This window comes from Dermochelys coriacea, chromosome 2 (assembly GCF_009764565.3).
Source record: "Dermochelys coriacea isolate rDerCor1 chromosome 2, rDerCor1.pri.v4, whole genome shotgun sequence".
NCBI classification, from domain to species: Eukaryota; Metazoa; Chordata; order Testudines; family Dermochelyidae; genus Dermochelys; species Dermochelys coriacea.
The window spans coordinates 228,566,997-228,585,732 of NC_050069.1; the positions used below are offsets into that span (position 1 = coordinate 228,566,997).

Here is an 18,736-nt window from a genome sequence, read left to right on the forward strand (position 1 = left end):
GAGAATCAGGCCCAGCCTTGCATTTAGGGTCTGACTACACTGCAGCTGGGAGGTGTGATTTCCAGAGTGGGCACACAGATTTCATGCTAGCTCGGTTCAAGCTAGCACATTAAAAATAGCGGCCTGGACATTGCAGCACATGCAGTAGCTTGGGCGAGCCACCCCAACTCAGACCCAGGTGGTTGGGCAGGCTTGGACTCAGGCAGCTAGCCCAAGCTGCCACTGGTGCTGCTATGTCCACACTGCAATTTTTAGTGCGCTAGTGCAAATGTCTATCCACAATGGGAATCACAACTCCCAGCTGCAGTGCAGACAGACTCTTAGAGCAAAGCGAAGGAGTGATATTATGTACTGCCTTTCAGAGCCTTGGAGCAATGAGGAGGCAAGTAATGACTTTAAGCCACCTTAACACATCCTGGATTCTGGGTTGCTGTGGTGGCCAAAGTGGCCATGGCATAAATTTGGCTGATCTGAGAGCTGTTCTGATACAGAATCCTCCTCCGCCTTCTACTGGACTGCTCCACAGTCTGTTGCAGATGACAATCCATGAAGCTGGTGCAGACTATGGGGACTCTCCTCCAACCCCTGGCCCCATTCCTGACACCCTAAACTGGGTCTTGAGTTGTAGGTGGTTCTTAGAAGACAGCTGTCTTCTTTCAGTTCCTGTGCCAGGGGAATTCTCCCCCAGCCAGATTCAGGGCTTTTAGAGTCTGTTTATGACAGGTGAAGGGTTGGACCGGGGCAAGAATCTCACACAAGCTGCTTTCCAGAGTAGATGAACTTACTGTTTGTTGCACTGTATCCAAGTGTCCTTGCCCCTTCCACAGTTACCTTTCTCAGTCCCTTCAATATTCAGTTTCTCATAGCAGTATCTATCAGCAGCTGTCACTTCTAAAAACAGAAACAATTTTCTTCTAATAAGAATATGCACATTTTTAAAAGCCTGATGCAAATTTGATGTTAGAAATCAGGTTGTAGATCAAATAAATCAAAAATTATCCTCTACTTTATTCCAGGGATATTGGCTCTAATGATCTCTCCAAGGATTTCTTCATTCCAGGCCTTGTTTACAAGTAAAGACTAGTTTTCAAGGAAAAATGTTTTTGATTATGGCCAGTTTGAGGCTCTAAAGTGTTCGGGAAAAATCTTGAGTTATAACAGCACTAGATTATAAAACCAAATACTTGCCAGGAACCCTGGATCTCTCTACTTATCTTAAATGATGGAAGAACCAGTTCAGACAATAATAACACCAAAACCTTAACTTAAGACTCAAATCTAGTTTTTAAAAAATTACAGCTAATTTCTCATCCTTTCCTCCATTATTTTTCCTTTTAATGTATTTCCAGGTTCTATCAGGGACCAGTAGCATAAGTGCCTGAAATACAACACAAGCTATTCTCCTTTGTTCTGTCCCAAGCAGTAGGAGGTACTAGATAGCTTATGACATGGCTGCTCTCATGAGACTTCCAGTCCAATTATTCAGACTCAACATGTTCCTTGGATAAGCTTTATAAAAGCATCTGAACTTTTTGAGTAAGAATCTAAACCAAACGTAAACTCTGAACTCATGGTTTGCCTGTAACAATTTATATTGTTTTTCTTCATCTCCAAAGAAAGTTGAAGCTCTGGCAGAAATCATTTCGCTTCTGCCAGTACCAAGAGTGACAGAGTCAATGCTGAACTAGCTGAGACAGTCAATGCAAAAGCACCCTTCATTTGTACTAGAACAGCAAGCTAGGAGATAAGAGCAGGGTGAATATCTTTGTTCAAGACATAGCAGGCACAGCAAGTGCTGGTCTGTGACTGACCAGCTACTGAAGACATTTCCCACAACATTTATTATTATTAATAGTAGTAGTAGTATTGGTTTTGCAGTAGTGCCTAGAAGTGCCTCATGCACCGGGATTCTGTTGTGCTAGGTGCTGTACAAACACCTAACACATAGACAGTCCCTGCCCAAAGAGCTAACAGTCTAAGGCTATGTCTACACTACCACTTATGTCGGAAAAACTTATGTTGCTCAAGGGTGTGAAAAAATCACACCCATAAGCAACATAAGTTACACAGATAGAAGCGCCGGTGTGGACAGCACTATGTCAGGAGGAGAGCTTCTCCTGCTGACATAGCTACTACTGCTCGTTGGGGGTGGTTTAATTATGTTGACGGGTGAGCTCTCTCCCATCAGCATAGAGCAGCTACACGAGAGATGTTACAGCAGCGCAGCTGCATCGGTACAGCTGTGCTGCTCTAAGCTCTCTAGTGTAAACATAGCCTAAGTTGAATCTTAGTTTCTACACATTGTTGTGTTCAACACACAAAGTTACATAAGTTTAACTAAACGTGTGATTTTAAACAAATTTTGTTAAACTGGTGGGTGCAGCTCTGTGTGCGGAGACTCTTCTATTGGTATTTCAAGTAACGGGTTTAAACCCACACAAAATTCCACACATTTAAATAAACTGATATGCACTAAATCAGACAAGAACTCTGGCAACCATTTTTTTTTCTAGCCATGGTTTCAAACATGTTTCTAACTTCTAACTAAATAAAGTACACCAATCAGTGTGAAGAAACTGATCACTATGGCAACCTAGGGAGGTCCTGGGCTTGTTCTAAGCTCCAAGGGCCAACAGGGACAAAGCAGAAGCAATTGCTCAGTCCCTTGAGAGAAGAAACTCTTGAGTGACCTCCTCTGACTAATGCATGGATCACCAGTGATGGTCTTTGAAGAGTGTCAAGCCAAGCACTCGTTGGCTGGAGACATGGTTGCTATGCTGAAGGGTCTTCAATAGCCAGGGACAGAAGTAAAGTGAGGGAATGAAGGTAGAGGATCACAGAGCAACTGCCCACTCCTTTTCATAAAAAAGTAAAGAATATACTAAAAGGGGGTCCAGGCAAAAAAACAAGAACTAAAAGGCAAATTTCGCAAATTTCCTCTTTTACATATGGAACCCGGTCTCATGTTGAGTACATATCATGGCACACAGCCCCAGCTAAATTCTGACTGATTTTAATGATTCCAAGTAGGGGTATGTCTGCAAGATATTTGACTTTTTAGAGCAATAATGCTTAGAAACAATAATGTTTACTTACTTTCACCCCAGATGTATTTACACTGCCGATCCCTGGTTTTACATCTTCCTCCAAAACAAATACCCTAAAGAGACAAAAGAGACACAAAACAACGTTTTTTCACATTTTCACAACTGGGTCAAATACACTTTCAAATCAGGTAAATTACTGTTATTCAGTTTATTTTGCATGTAATGGAAAGACTAATTAACATGTAATGTGGTTCTACTTTCTAATTGAAAATACTTTGTGAGCCTAGATCCAAATCTCTTTGAAGTTAGTGGAAAGACTCCTACTGATTTCAAAAGATCTCAGATCAGAACCTATAGGAATATGTTTTCCCATCTATAAAAATAATAAAAATATAAATCCAAATTATAATTACCTGTTTGTTATCACATGAATACCCATCCATTTTGTGACTATTGGGAGAACACTATAGAAAGAGAAAACAAGCACTTGATAATCCAGATAGTGAGCGGGCTATAAAAACAATTTATAAATCTAAGGCAATTAGTGGCATTTCAAAATTTCTTTCACTATCACTTTCCCCCTTAAACTTAAAGTAATTTTTATACAACATTTAAACAACTTACAATACTACTACAATAGCTCTCAGACTGACTGAGATTGTGCATGTGTTGCACTTGTTCACTTTTTGTGAAAGAATTTTAAAATATTACCTGGCTGGAGTTTCCTGTGCAGTTTTCTGGAATATCACAATCATTTACCGCATCTCGGCACACAACTCCTTTCGATTCAAACTAAAACAAGTTTGAAAAATCGCTTTCTTATTATCTCTATAACCAGCTTTTTCATGCAATGATTATTTCAACAGTTTTAACCATAATCAAATGATGGGAAATTTTCAACTTTGGGAAGCTGTTTTGACTCAGTTTAGATTCCATGCATGTCACCAGGATTAAGAAAACCATCACCTTATATTTTCAGTTACAAGTGTAAGGGCCAAATTTTGCTCTCACTTCTATTAATCTACCTAAGATACTTGCATGTCTCCCATCACTGTAGTACCTGAGCATCTCACAGTCTTTAATGTTTATCCTCACAACACCCCTATGAGGTAGAAAAATGCTTTTACCTCCATTTTACAGAGAGGGATCTGAGGCACAGTGAGACTAATGACTTGCCAAAAGTAACACAGGGTGTCTGTGGAGGAAGGGAATTGAAACTGAGCCTCCTGACCTGAAGCTAGCACCTAACTACTGGATCACGCTTCTTTTCTTTTATAATTTTCACTTCTGCCAGCACAGCTACCCCAGGTCATTAGTAAGAGATCATTGGGTCACTTACATCTATGTAACTCCATTATAACAGTGTAAATCAGGGTAGAAATTGGCCATAACCATTCTTGGATTCCACATCATTTTATACCCACTTCTAAAGTATCCATACATTTAAGGATGAGAAAGTTAGTAGTGACAGAATGTATGGTGTTTAGTTTCTGAATAAACATTTTATACAGTTGCCAAAAGCCTCATGACCTGATGAAATGGCAAAATATCCCACAAGCGGGGACTGTCCGTGCTGTGCACCCTGTTTGCCAGTGAAGCATCACTACTTCCTTCTCAGTCGCATCACCAGTTACGGACATGCCTCAGGTCCACTTCAGAGCCCACAGTTTTTCCGGACTGGGTCTGTTAATCTGCATATCCCAGTTCACTTTTTTCATTTGTGTTCTCTTTCTGTGCACAGATTTTGTATAAGATTTGGCATGCTAGTGTTCTAGATCCTCAGCTGGTGTAATCAGTGTAGCTTCATTGACTTTAGTAGAGCTAAATTGATTAACATCAATGGAAACTTTTTTCTGACACCTGACTTAGTTTTTTTCTCCCCTGCCAGCTGTGGAAAAAATAGGTAAGATAGACAGATAGGGTAACATTTTCAAAAGTGCCTCAGTGATTTAGAAACCTAAGGGCTTGTGTACACATCCAGTTGTTCCTGATTAACTCCACATGTGGACACACTTATTCCAGAATAAGAGTGCCTGTCACAGGATGACTGGCCCTTTCAAGGGGGAGTGAGGACCAATGCATCGGTGACCTGCTGCTCAATTAGGCTTAAGGGAAGGCAACTGGGCCTTATAATGGGCACCGCTGACAGGAAACAGGGAGGAGAAAAGAAAGATGCTGAGCCAGGTAAGAGAAACCCAGGTCCTGGGCTAGACAAGAAGTTGGTCTCCAGAAAAGATCCCTGAAAAGGCACTATCTGGGGAAGGGTGGCAGGATTCATAGTATGCTTAGAGAAGCTTATCTCCTGAGGGAGAGCCTGAAGAGATATCACCTGGCAAGGGGCTGGCAGGATGTTTAACCCCCATTAAGCACTGTGGTTGAAGAAGAGGAGCCCCTAGGAATGGGTGAACTGGAAGAATTGCAAAGGGAAGGAAAAAGAGCTGTTTCTGGACAATATGGTTTTAGAACAAGGTGAATCCTCCTGTTTGTGGATCTGGGGGTGACAGTGTTAAGGTGACATTGTACCAATAAAGAAGTCCAGATTGGGCATAAACACAGATAAGCCTAGTGTACTTATTATATGGAAGCCCTAACTTGTGGGGAAACTGAGGCAAGGGTGCTACAGAGTCACACTTGGCCAGCAGGGGACGCTATAGGGCAGGCACACTCTTTTACATTGCCTTGTTCCTGTTTAGTTTAACCCATTTTCACAACTCTATGTGGCAGACAGCCCTTAATTCCATTTTCTAAAGTGACTTAGGCATTTGGGAGCCTAAGTCTTACTGAAAGTCAATGGGACTTGGCTGCTAAGTCATTTAGGTGCTTTTGAAAATTTTACTCATAGACATCTTCTGGGTTTTTTAAAATTGCATTTTAAAAGAAATGTGCTTAGAAAAATGAGGTCTATTAGAGTATAATTTGCACCTTTTTTGCATTTAATGATGAGCCCAAAGTCAAGGCAGAGTGTGGCACTGAGCTATTACTTACATTTCTCCTATAGGAGTCAGACACATCAATGCACATTGATCAAGATGATAATATCACATATAAGTACACTGCATAGATAACATTATTAGTATTTATTGGATGAGCAGTGTCCTTTATTAGAACAGTATCCTCAGCTTGAAGACAAAAGGTGAAAATCAGAAGTGTGTTTAGCTGGACTCCCTCATGAACAGACACTTGACCTACTTCTACCTATTGATTGATTGATGAGTCTAAGGCTGTCTACATTAAACCTCTACAGTAGCACAGCTGTACCTCTGTAGTGCTTCAGTGCAGACACTCACTACAGTGATGGGAGGGGTTCTCCTGTCGTAGTTCTTAATCCACCTTCCTGAGAGGCAGTAACTAGGTTGATGGAAGAAGCCTGAGAGCTGTCTATGTCGGGGGTAGGACAGTTTAACTACATTGCCCGGGTGTGTGGGTTTTTCACACCCCTGAGTGACATAGCTGGGACGACCTGACTTTTTAGTACAGACCAGGTGTTAGGGGAGTTTAAGCGTGTGTAATTTACATAGGGCCTGATCCAAAGCTCAATAAATTAAATAAAAAGACTTGCATTGTATTAAATGGGCTCTGGATCAAGTCCCATGTTAAGCAGCCAGGGGAAGGTGTAAGTTAAAGTAACAGCAGACCTCCTTTAACTTACACATCCTTACACCTTACTGCTAGTTGGTCTTCTTACTATACTCTTCTTTGTGACCCTCTGTTCTATAAGTTTCCCCAACAGAAACTCCCTCTGATTCAGAGAGGCAAATTCAGAGGTGATGTGTAAGTGATATGGTGCATGCATCTAAACATGTCAGTCCAAAGGAGTCCAGAAGGAGTCCAAACTGATTTGGACTGGTTTGGGGTTGGAAGAAGGTATAAATTAGTCTAGACTTAAACTCACCTCTGAATTTGGCCCACACTCCCTACCCCAAGTATTTTATAATCTAAAAGACAAAAATCAGAGTTAGATTAACCAGCTTTTGATGAGTTTTAAGGGTCAAACTTTCTGAAAGGGAGGTCCAAGGTCTGAGAGCAAAAATGCATGTGCAATTGTGCCTATAATCACCTAAACTTACTAACTCCCCATAAATGACAGCATAAGTCACTTTAAATGCATTGTACTTACCTGACACTTTCTACAGCAGAGCCCATTGCTGCACTCTGAGCCTGCAGTCAGGGTGCATGAATGGCAGCAATCTCCTCCTTCAATGGCACACTCCTGGGGAACAGACACACATGTGAAATGTTACAGAGAAAAGCCTATTTCTCCAAAAGCTCCATTACTGCTACGAGGTGCTTTTAAACTCAAGTAGATTTTAACCAGGCTCACTACGAAGCTGAATATATACTATATGCATGCCACTAAAACATCAGGATTTCCACATAGTAGAGTCTGAGATGCCACGGTTTCCCCTGTATATAAAATAGGACACAATTGTAATAACTGTGTGGTATCTGTTGCCAAATGCTGACAATTTTAATGGTGACCACTATAAACTCTTGATATACTAATACCATTTTCCAAATATTAAAAAATAATCTTGCAGGGCCTGATTTTGCAGCCTTAATTATGATTATTATTTAATGTTTTATATATATATATATATATATATACATACACTTATACTTGTATATAGTATATAAAACATTAAATAATAATCATAATTAAGGCTGCAAAATCAGGCCCTGAAAGATTATTTTTAGTATTAGTATACCAAGAGTTTATATATATATATATAAAAAACCAAAAACCACCACCACACTGGGTCCATTGCAGTAGGCACCGTATAAACACATAATCAATGACAGTTCCTGCCCCAAAGATCTTACACTCTGTGTGCATCCCTCTCATTAATGTTAGTGGAAATTGTGGGTATCAATGATTCCTGGATTAATACCCAAGCCTGTAGTTATTGATCCAAAATATGTTGTACTTACTGCAGTAGTACCACAGTCACATTCTTCTCCATCTTCAACAAAACCATTGCCGCATTCTGGAGGATCTAGAAGCTGCAGTGCAAAAATTAAGAAAAACAAAATGCTACAAATCTTTCCCAAGATCCCAAGTGAACTTCTCAACTCTTAACTACGTATAATTTGTACAACAGGACTTAAATAAATTAAATTAATCACAAGGTAACATTTTCACTGTTCGGGGTGGGGGTGGGGGTCTTAATTGGCTGATCTTGATTTTAATATCAGCCTTCCAATGGAGTGTTGTAGGACAATACCCAGAAACATGTGGATTCATTTCCCCCATGCTTCTTGTAAAGAGGCCTGTAATACCTCTTCCTTGCTAGAATGAAGCATGCATCTCTGAAAGACTTCTGAATTAAATAAACATTCATTTAAAAATATTGTTTTACTTTAAAAGATTTTGGATACAATGTTTTAAATCGCAACTTGATCACTCTGGCTTCCACTTCTTTCTTTCACATTTTCATATCCTATAAAAGAAAAATCTAAATGCTGCTAATCTAAATTGTGATAAGGGATACAAAAACCTTCTACTGAATTCTACTAATTTTTGTGAATTAGCATAATCAGTAAACAAAGCCATGGTGAGCATACATTCTATTAAAAATCACTTTGTTACAAAAAAGAATCCACCCAGTGAAGGGATTTAACAATCAAAATGTCTCATCATCTGTCATGAGATGTGAAAAACCAGACCTGCAAAAGGAAGGATAAAGGTGTTCAAAAACAAGAAACAGTTACATCTTATCAACAAAATAAACAGCGCTGACTATCCCTTATATCATTAAGTACATCTGTTAAAAGAAACACACAACACTTTGCAGATGTACTCCCTATTATAATCATCCAAATGAGAAGACAGCATTTCATATGTGAGCTTCGTGAGATGATTTTCACTGGGGTGCTGAGAGAAAAAGCGAATTCATTCTTGTTTACTTAATAAAGGCAGCTCTCTCATAATGAGAAATCTACAAACCTGCAGCCATAAACTATTCAAGTGAAGAACAATGCCCCCCTCTAGTGTTTACTGCAGTTATGCAGCTGTGCAATTGGTCATAAAATTTACTCTATTCCTCCAGCTACTGAAGAAATAAAAATCCTGCTTTGGTAACCCCTGTTTTCTTTTGCATTTGTGGCAATCAACACTGCCAATTTAGCCTGTCTCCATGTTTCCCCACTAGTCCCAGGATTAGCATTGTAGATGATAGCATCAGTTATAAACAAAGGATTCAAGATCCCCGTCCTGAGTACCTTGGGTTTTGACTACTGCTGCAATAAACGAAGCTGGTGTTCACCAACTAACCTATTGCAGAAGCTACCATCCTAAAGGCGCCGACTATTTTGCTAGGGCTTTCTTTACCTCTAATTTATACTTTGTAGTCTGAAGTCTCTGATGGCTGGAGACTGTGTGGCCAGTGACAGCCCTGACAACTCAATTCCCACAGAACACTGAAGTTACACCAGAGATTTGATCTACTGAATATTGTCCCTCCATCTTTTTGATCCTTTTTTTTCTCTGTATCTTTAAGCATTTGGCAAGTCACTTCTATCTTTCAAACACTATTTAAAAAAAGTTATAGTTGCAAAACAACTTGTTGCAAAATAGCAGGAGGTCAGGGAAGCAGACTCTTTGAGGACTAATGACAAAATCATAATTACTTCAGAAGTGGTTGGTTTATTAATCTTCCCCTAGTGACCAAATATGTTATATTTTCTGTTTCCAGTAATAAGAATACACCAAAGAGACTACTAGTACCTGGAGTCTGCATGGCAGCTTGCTGCCCTGGTACCAACCCACCAAATTTGGTATCATGTTCCATTTCAAATGTCAAACTCAGTCCGTGGAAACCGGTAGAGCAGAACTGGTTGACTGATGGTTTTGTGTCAAAACCTGGTGAAACGTTGTGGTTTCGCAATGAGTTTTGGGGTCTGAGCCACTAAAGCAAACATTAGGGGATGTGTGAGGAGCACGAACCCACATGCATAAACAGTACTTAAAATGTTTGCCCAAACCCTTATGAACTAAAATTACCAATTTTCACCCATCTGTAATTGGAAAATCTGAAATGGGAAATGGGCTGGAAACCTCACAATCACAAGTTTTTCATGATATGACCAAGTTCTTCCTGTTTCAGCTGGATCAGAAATACCACAGGAATGACTTTCCTTGTGGTATTTCTTTATCATCATTTTGTGTCCCACCTGAATAGGTGGATTGCAAGAAGATAATTTGTTCTAATGTATCCTGAACCTTTTCAAAACTTTAGAAGGGTATCAGTTCAATCCAATTAAAGCTGAAAACTCTTGAGGATTACTTTATTGAACTATAGAACACATCCCTAGCCTCAGCAGGTGTGTACTATATTAACAAGGCACATAATCTTCTCCCATCCAATTCCTGACTGTCCAAAAAAGTAACGCCAAAGTGGGTTGAAGAATACTTTTAGTTACATTGATTCCAGGATGGCTTTACCAAAATAAGTGATTAGTATTGAACCAAACCAATAATGTTGATTGAAAGTGTGCCCTGATCTGATTTGTCCACCCAACAAATGCCAGTTTCTTCAGCAGGACAAAAAGAACCAAAAAAACCCCAAACAAACAAACAAAAAAACCCCAAAACCATTTGTTCCAAAAATACAGGCTCTAAAATTATTATTCGGTGTTACACTGAAGATTTATTCTGGTGTATGTGAGGAAGAGCTTTTCTCTGAAAGAAAGGGTCTAAAATGCTGGAAGAATCTGTTCAAGATTTTGTTAAAGCACAAGGATTACATGATGTGTGTGTCTTATGCTGACCCCTTTGCACAGGGCAAATTTCACCCTCTGAGTCTTGGCTAGAAAGGGTAGCTTCCTTCTTCCAAGAGTTCTGGCTGCAAAAATATATGTATAAGATTGTGGAAAGGTAAGAAGTAAAGCATACCACTGTTTCCTTTCTCAATAATAAGCTGTTAATTACCTTGGATGGTTTATTGAAGAGGCAGGCACCACCTCCGTTGTTTAAAAATTCATGATACTCCTCTATGTCACACTTGGAGAACTTGCTTGGAAGATAATAACTAGAAAGAAATAGGGTAGTTGGTTATTTATTTCTCATGTTGCTTTTGACCATTATACAATATTTTGTCTGCTTCCAAAATATGGGGGGAAACATATGGTCTTATTCTTGGAAAGGGGTTGCTAGAATACTTGATTCAGAGCCATGTGGTGAAAATATCTGCTTGCAAATTAGTACTGCCATTCTAACTTCTATGCCTTTTTGTAGTGCAAGTGTTTGTAGCATTTGGCTACAGCTCTGTAACTGAAATTTTTAATCTCTCATATATTGAATATGTTCCTTTTCTCACTGTTGAAAGAGTGTTTAATATTGCCCTAAATGATGTACAACTTTTTCATAGTAGATGCTCAGCTCAAGCATGAAAGGTATTTGAACATAAGCTTTTGTGAGCTACAGCTCACTTCATCGGATGCATTTGGTGGAAAATACAGTGGGGAGATTTATATACACACACAGAGAACATGAAACAATGGGTTTTATCATACACACTGTAAGGAGAGTGATCACTTAAGATGAGCCATCACCAGCAGCGGTGGGGGGAGGAGGAAAACCTTTCATGGTGACAAGCAAGGTAGGCCATTTCCAGCAGTTAACAAGAACATGTGAGGAACAGTGGGGGGTGGGGTGGGGGGGAGAAATACCATGGGGAAATAGTTTTACTTTGTGTAATGACTCATCCATTCCCAGTCTCTATTCATTACAAAAAGAAGGATTCTGGGTGGACTCCTCCTGAAGGTCGAAACAGCAGACTGGACTTCTACATAGAGTGCTTCCGCCGACGTGCACGGGCTGAAATTGTGGAAAAGCAGCATCACTTGCCCCATAACCTCAGCCGTGCAGAACACAATGCCATCCACAGCCTCAGAAACAACTCTGACGTCATAATCAAAAAGGCTGACAAAGGAGGTGCTGTCGTCATCATGAATAGGTTGGATTATGAACAAGAGGCTACTAGGCAGCTCTCCAACACCACTTTCTACAAGCCATTACCCTCTGATCCCCCTGAGAGTTACCAAAAGAAACTACAGCATTTGCTCAAGAAACTCCCTGAAAAAGCACAAGAACAAATCCACACAGATACACCCCTAGAACCCCGACCTGGGGTATTCTATCTGCTACCCAAGATCCATAAACCTGGAAATCCTGGACGCCCCATCATCTCAGGCATTGGCACCCTGACAGCAGGATTGTCTGGCTATGTAGACTCCCTCCTCAGGCCCTACGTTACCAGCACTCCCAGCTATCTTCGAGACACCACTGACTTCCTGAGGAAACTACAATCCATTAGTGATCTTCCTAAAAACACCATCCTAGCCACTATGGATGTAGAAGTGGCTACACCAACATTCCACACAAGGATGGACTACAAAGCGTCAGGAATAGTATCCCGAATAATGGCATGGCTAACTTGGTGGCTGAACTTTGTGACTTTGTCCTCACCCATAACTATTTCACATTTGGGGACAATGTATACCTTCAAATCAGCGGCACTGCAATGGGTACCCGCATGGCCCCACAGTATGCCAACATTTTTATGGCTGACTTAGAACAATGCTTCCTCAGCTCTCATCCCCTAATGCCCCTATTTGCGCTACATTGATGACATCTTCATCATCTGGACCCATGGAAAAGAAGCCCTTGAGGAATTCCACCATGATTTCAACAATTTCCATTCCACCATCAACCTCGGCCTGGACCAGTCCACACAAGAGATCCACTTCCTGGACACTACGGTGCTAATACGCGATGGTATTTTACGCGTGGTATAAACACCACCCTAGATCGGAAACCTACTGACTGCTATTCCTACCTACATGCCTCTAGCTTTCATCCAGATCATTCCACACGATCCATTGTCTACAGCCAAGCTCTACGATATAACCGCATTTGCTCCAACCCCTCAGAGACAAACACCTACAAGATCTCTATCATGAATTCTTACAACTACAATACCCACCTGCAGAAGTGAAGAAACAGATTGACAGGGCCAGAAGAGTACCCAGAAGTCACCTACTACAGGACAGGCCCAACAAAGGAAATAACAGAACGCCACTAGCCATCACCTTCAGCCCCCATCTAAAACCTCTCCAACGCATCATCAAGGATCTACAACCTATCCTGAAGGATGACCCATCACTCTCACAGATCTTGGAAGACAGGCCAGTCCTTGCTTACAGACAGCCCCCCAACCTGAAGCAAATACTCACCAGCAACCACACACCACACCACAGAACCACTAACCCAGGAACCTATCCTTGCAACAAAGCCCGTTGCCAACTCTGTCCACAAATCTATTCAGGGGACACCATCATAGGGCCTAATCACATCAGCCACGCTATCAGAGGCTCGTTCACTTGCGCATCTACCAATGTGATATATGCCATCATATGCCAGCAATGTCCCTCTGCCATGTACATTGGTCAAACTGGACAGTAAAAGAATAAATGGACACAAATCAGTCGTCAAAAATTATAACATTCAAAAACCAGTCGGAGAATACTTCAGTCTCTCCGGTCACTCGATTACAGACCTGAGGGTGGTATCCTTCAACAAAAAAACTTCAAAAACAGACTCCAGCGAGAGACTGCTGAATTGGAATTAATTTGCAAACTGGATACAATTAACTTAGGCTTGAATAGAGACTGGGAATGGATGAGTCATTACACAAAGTAAAACTATTTCCCCATGTTATTTCTCCCCCCCACCCCACCCTCCACTGTTCCTCAGATGTTCTTGTTAATTGCTGGAAATGGCCTACCTTGCTTGTCACCATGAAAGGTTTTCCTCCTTTCCCCGCCCCCCGCTGCTGGTGATGGCTCATCTTAAGTGATCACTCTCCTTACAGTGTGTATGATAAAACCCATTGTTTCATGTTCTCTGTGTGTGTATATAAATCTCCCCACTGTATTTTCCACCAAATGCATCCGATGAAGTGAGCTGTAGCTCACGAAAGCTTATGCTCAAATAAATTTGTTAGTCTCTAAGGTGCCACAAGTACTCCTTTTCTTTTTGCGAATACAGACTAACACGGCTGCTACTCTGAAACATGAAAGGTATATTTGTTGATTCATTTGCTTTACATCGTTACATGGAAGTTCCTATAAAGAAATGTCTTACCCAGTGTCTCCCATTATACATCCAGACCATGTGTCCTCACACTTACACTCACCTAACAACAACAACAAAATTAAAATTCATACTTTGAGTCTGACAATTTTAAAATCTCTGCATAACATATATTATGTTTCTCATCTTAAAAAGAACACTGAAAACCTATATTCCTAATTTCCTCCAAATACAATATAGAACGAAACATTTACTTTTTTCACTATGCACAGGTCTCAAATTTATGTGTACACATTGGCCAAACTTTCTTCCATAAAACCACACACATTACTATGCAATCTTGACAATCTTAGAAAAAAATTCTTGCTTTTCATTTCTTATTTTCCAATAGAAGCAGGAGGAAACTCCTCCACTGTATAAAGATCTTCACTTGAAAGAAGAAAAAACAAACAAGCAAACATAAACTTACCAGTTAGTAGTTTTCTTTTATCTGAGAAAATGCCAAGATTGTGGCCTAATGACTGCGCCAATGTCACTGCAAGAAAGTCTGACTTTCCATACTGAAAGAAACAAAACAGGATGGGAACAATAATCATTCTGACACAAGAATCTGAAAACATAAATACACCTTTAGTACATTTTAAAATAAGATTTTTTTAAGGCAAAAGCAGATCAACAGTTTTATGGCTCTTACTTCAGTGAAGACTCATTTAATTGCAGCTGGATAATGGATCAGCAAGGAAGACAAACCACAGTATTAAGAATAGGCCAGGTAAGATTTTTTTCTTACCAGAGTAGCTTCAAATGTGAAGGAGAGAAAGCTGCAGACTCTCTTTTGGAAATTCAACTGAACCCAAACCCAACCTTATTCCGTTTGCCTTTTAGCATTATCCTCTAATTTGAACTTTATTTTGTCGGACTGTATTAATGTTCTGTATTGGTCATGCAATAAGGGAACATTTTGAGAAAAATGCTTGTGTGGACACAGACACTGTGGCTACCACATCAATTGGTGCTAGTATGAATATTCACACCTACTTCATTCACACCTCCACCTTTTAATAGTGAACAAATTCCACCAATGTAGGCTGCACCACTCCGACTGCTCTGAAATTGACTCCCCCTTTAAAAAACAAAACAAAATGAGAAAGTTTACTTCTTACGTTAGCCAATTCCTCTATTTACCTCTCTTATTTCCAAATGCCAGTTGCAATTACTGTGCTGTTCACTGCACGCAAACAGAACAGAGAGCTGTGAAAACCAAAGAAGCTTTCACAATTCTTTCGAGGAAACCTTTCCCAAAACACACTAAGGAGGAATAACATCTGTTCTCATGCACAGGCAAATTCTTTGAGGGAGAAACTCCCCTATAAAATAGTTTCATATTTTCATAAAGTTTAAGGCCAGAAGGAGCCATTACATCACACAGTCTGACCACCTGAATTAAATTTTAACCAAATACCCCTATATTAAGCCCAATCACTTTAGTTAGACCCTGAGTATGTGAGCAAGACACACCAGCCAGGCATCATTAGCAAAGAGGATTCTTTGAATCCCCTCAGAGCACTGGTGCACCCTGTCTGGTGTCCCGTCTTCAGCTGTGGCTGACCACTGATTCTTCAGAGGAAGGTGGAAAAAAACAAAACCAACCCTCAATACATTGTGCCAATTATGTGTCAAGGGAAAAAAATCTTTCCTAGCCCCTGCAGATGACTGGCTGAAGCCCTGAGGCCCTTAGAGCTGCAGATGGGAGCATGCGTAGGGCTATACAGGCAAACCTGTTTCCCTTGGCCATGACAGAAAGGGATAAACAGGGGGATTCATAGATTCACAGATTCCAAGGCCAGACAGGGTCACCACACAACCATCCAGCTCGATCCCTCAATTCCACTGTTTGTATCCCTTCTAAAAAGACGTAATTGTAGGATCTGCTATTTCTAGATGATCTAGGAATTTAATGTTCTCAGATGTTATTATTATTATTAGTATTTGTATTATAGTAGCACATAGAGGCTCCAACCAAGATCAGGGCCACACTGAATAAAGTGTTCTACAGCCACACAATAAGAGACAGACCCTGCCCCAAAGAGCTTACAATCTGAACAGACAAGACAAAGGGTGGGGAAAAGAAAGTATTTTACCCCAGTTATACAGATGATGAACAGAGGCACAGAAAGATTAAAAACCTGATCCTACAATTACCATTCTTAACTTTACTCATGTAAAGTCAGATGGACTAATTTAGCACATACCTAAATGTCTATGGGATTAGGCCCTAAGTGACTTGACGAAGGTCACACCAATAGTCTGTGGAACTGAGGAGGGAACTGTTAACAATTACCATTCTTAACTTTACTCATGTAAAGTCAGATGGACTAATTTAGCACATACCTAAATGTCTATGGGATTAGGCCCTAAGTGACTTGACGAAGGTCACACCAATAGTCTGTGGAACTAAGCAGGGAACTGAGCCCCAATCCAGTCTCTCACAAAGAGACCACCCTTTTCTCTTTTTCGTTAGTGGATTAATGTAATAAAACCTACCAAAACAATTCAGAGAATTCGGTAAGAACAGAAACATTCCTCCCAGTAATGATACTCATTTTATGATCCTTCTGGTGCACTTGTATTGTATCAAACTATTTTGAGGGAACAGAGAACCTCAGTAATCCTGCAGTATGCAAGGCTCTGAATAATATCTACTGGCACATATTGTGCCAAATTGGCTTTTAAGCAGAACTCCAAATTGGTTTCAATGTTCGCTATAAATGAATGATGTGAGTGGCCCACTGTCAGTATTCTGTTGCAACACAGTACCATGCACTATCCATCAGGGCAGCTGTGTTGGCAGGTAATTACACAAGACAACAGGAGTTCACAGCACATGCAGCTTGTGTTTAATATATTGAATATATTTATATTTAATAAATATATTTATTAATATATATATTTTTAATTTAATATAAATATATTTATAATATATTTATAAATATATATATTAAATATATTTAATATATTGAAACTAGCATGAGAGTAGTGTCTAGTTACATGATTAGTTACATTGTTCTAACCTCCCTCCCGCCTCCCTGTCCCTACGCACTATTGTCAGGATTACTATACACTGCATAACACCATAGAAAGGAAAGGTTTTGGCCACTAATAATAAAGCATTCCCCATGGAATGAAAAAATAGTAATAAAATGGCATACGAAGTTACGTACGAAAAAAGGTGAACTGCATCACTTTTCTCTCTGATAAAATCTCTCCTATATTTCATAAACTCACGTAGAGTCACCAATGGGTTTTCAGATATGGTGAACTTGTTATCAGTAGCCCAGGTTTCCATGGCAACCAATACTATCCTGGTGTTAAGTTGTTCTTTATATATCTAGTACATTAACAAAATGAACAAATATATTATATCATATAGAGTATAGTTGCTTCTTTTCCCTTTTTTTGTAACAACTTACGTCTGTAATAATGAACATTTTGTTCCCTGAGGCTCATTAACTTTCTTTTTTAAACAGGAACTAGTACAGCTAAAATCCAGATTTTAGGTCACACCCCAGTAAGCAGTTCTGCATGACCACAAGGGTCCACCAGCAAAGAGCTCCTGACAGGATCTGAGCCTTGCAAAGATCTCTGGGCCTCTAAAACCTTTGTAAGAATAAATTGAGAGATTTGATACAAATCTCTAAAGGACCACACAAGAATTCTGGATAACTCAAAGATTTAGGTTCAGAAAAATCAGGGTTTATCTGTATTTTACAGTGTCCAACATACCTTACTTACACAACAGAGCTCTATACTCCTCAACAGATATATGCAACAGGTATCTGTATCAGGGAGACATGACCACTTCCACTGTTACAGAATTCTTCAGCAGTGCTTATCCTCAGACTGAGTGACTTATCAGGAACCATGGTGTCCCAGACCAAAGGATTTCAATGGTGGCAATACTATTTTTCATTTGCAAATCCTGAAAATGTTTCTGGATACAGTAGCCATCTGTTGTGTGATTTATAGCCCCAACAACTACCTATATTCCCCTGCCCCATATAAAATAGTATGAACTCAAATATATTAAAGGCTGAATAAATCATACAATTTCTTCATATATTTTAGTGCACTATAGTTTTAGACACCTTCCTGATTGCAGCTGTAGTTAATACATTACCCTTTCTGGGTAGTTTTCTGAATAAGATGTACTTTAAAAACTCATTCAGGCCTCAATCCAGCAAGGTACTTGAGCATGTGAAGTCACAGGAATTATTTAAAGTTAGACACATGCTTAAGTACCTTGCTGTACTGGGAGCTAAATAAATATCTGCAATCTTCACATAAATTAATATCATGTATATCTGTGAAATAACATTTCCTAAAATTATTGGCACTACAACCACATGGTTCATGACACATTTAGAAAAGCATTTAGTTGAGTAATACTTACTAAATCTGCCATGTTCACCACTGATTTAGCATAGCTGTTTGTATGGCCGACTGATAATCTATGTTTTTTACACTGAAAAACAAACACAGACCAGTTAGAAACATAGTTCTAAAAAATAATTTTAACTGAAAAACATAAAGCAAAAGA

The 18,736-nt window shown here is 39.8% G+C and overlaps 1 protein-coding gene across 18 annotated transcripts in view; it reads right to left on the reverse strand.

The window, feature by feature from the left end:
* The window catches only part of ADAM22 (ADAM metallopeptidase domain 22), a 203,045-nt gene that overhangs the window by 47,881 nt on the left and 136,428 nt on the right, over positions 1-18,736 (reverse strand). For all 18 annotated transcript variants that reach the window (XM_043509370.1, XM_043509365.1, XM_043509369.1 and 15 more), the window contains exons 10-21: positions 18,590-18,661; positions 17,361-17,527; positions 15,178-15,262; positions 14,609-14,699; positions 14,191-14,242; positions 10,975-11,074; positions 7,977-8,048; positions 7,165-7,257; positions 3,759-3,839; positions 3,461-3,511; positions 3,097-3,160; positions 786-891 (exon numbers count right to left, since the gene is read on the reverse strand). In XM_043509370.1, coding sequence (XP_043365305.1) covers positions 786-891; positions 3,097-3,160; positions 3,461-3,511; positions 3,759-3,839; positions 7,165-7,257; positions 7,977-8,048; positions 10,975-11,074; positions 14,191-14,242; positions 14,609-14,699; positions 15,178-15,262; positions 17,361-17,527; positions 18,590-18,661 — 1,034 coding nt within the window. The remainder of the gene's footprint in view (positions 1-785; positions 892-3,096; positions 3,161-3,460; positions 3,512-3,758; positions 3,840-7,164; positions 7,258-7,976; positions 8,049-10,974; positions 11,075-14,190; positions 14,243-14,608; positions 14,700-15,177; positions 15,263-17,360; positions 17,528-18,589; positions 18,662-18,736) is intronic.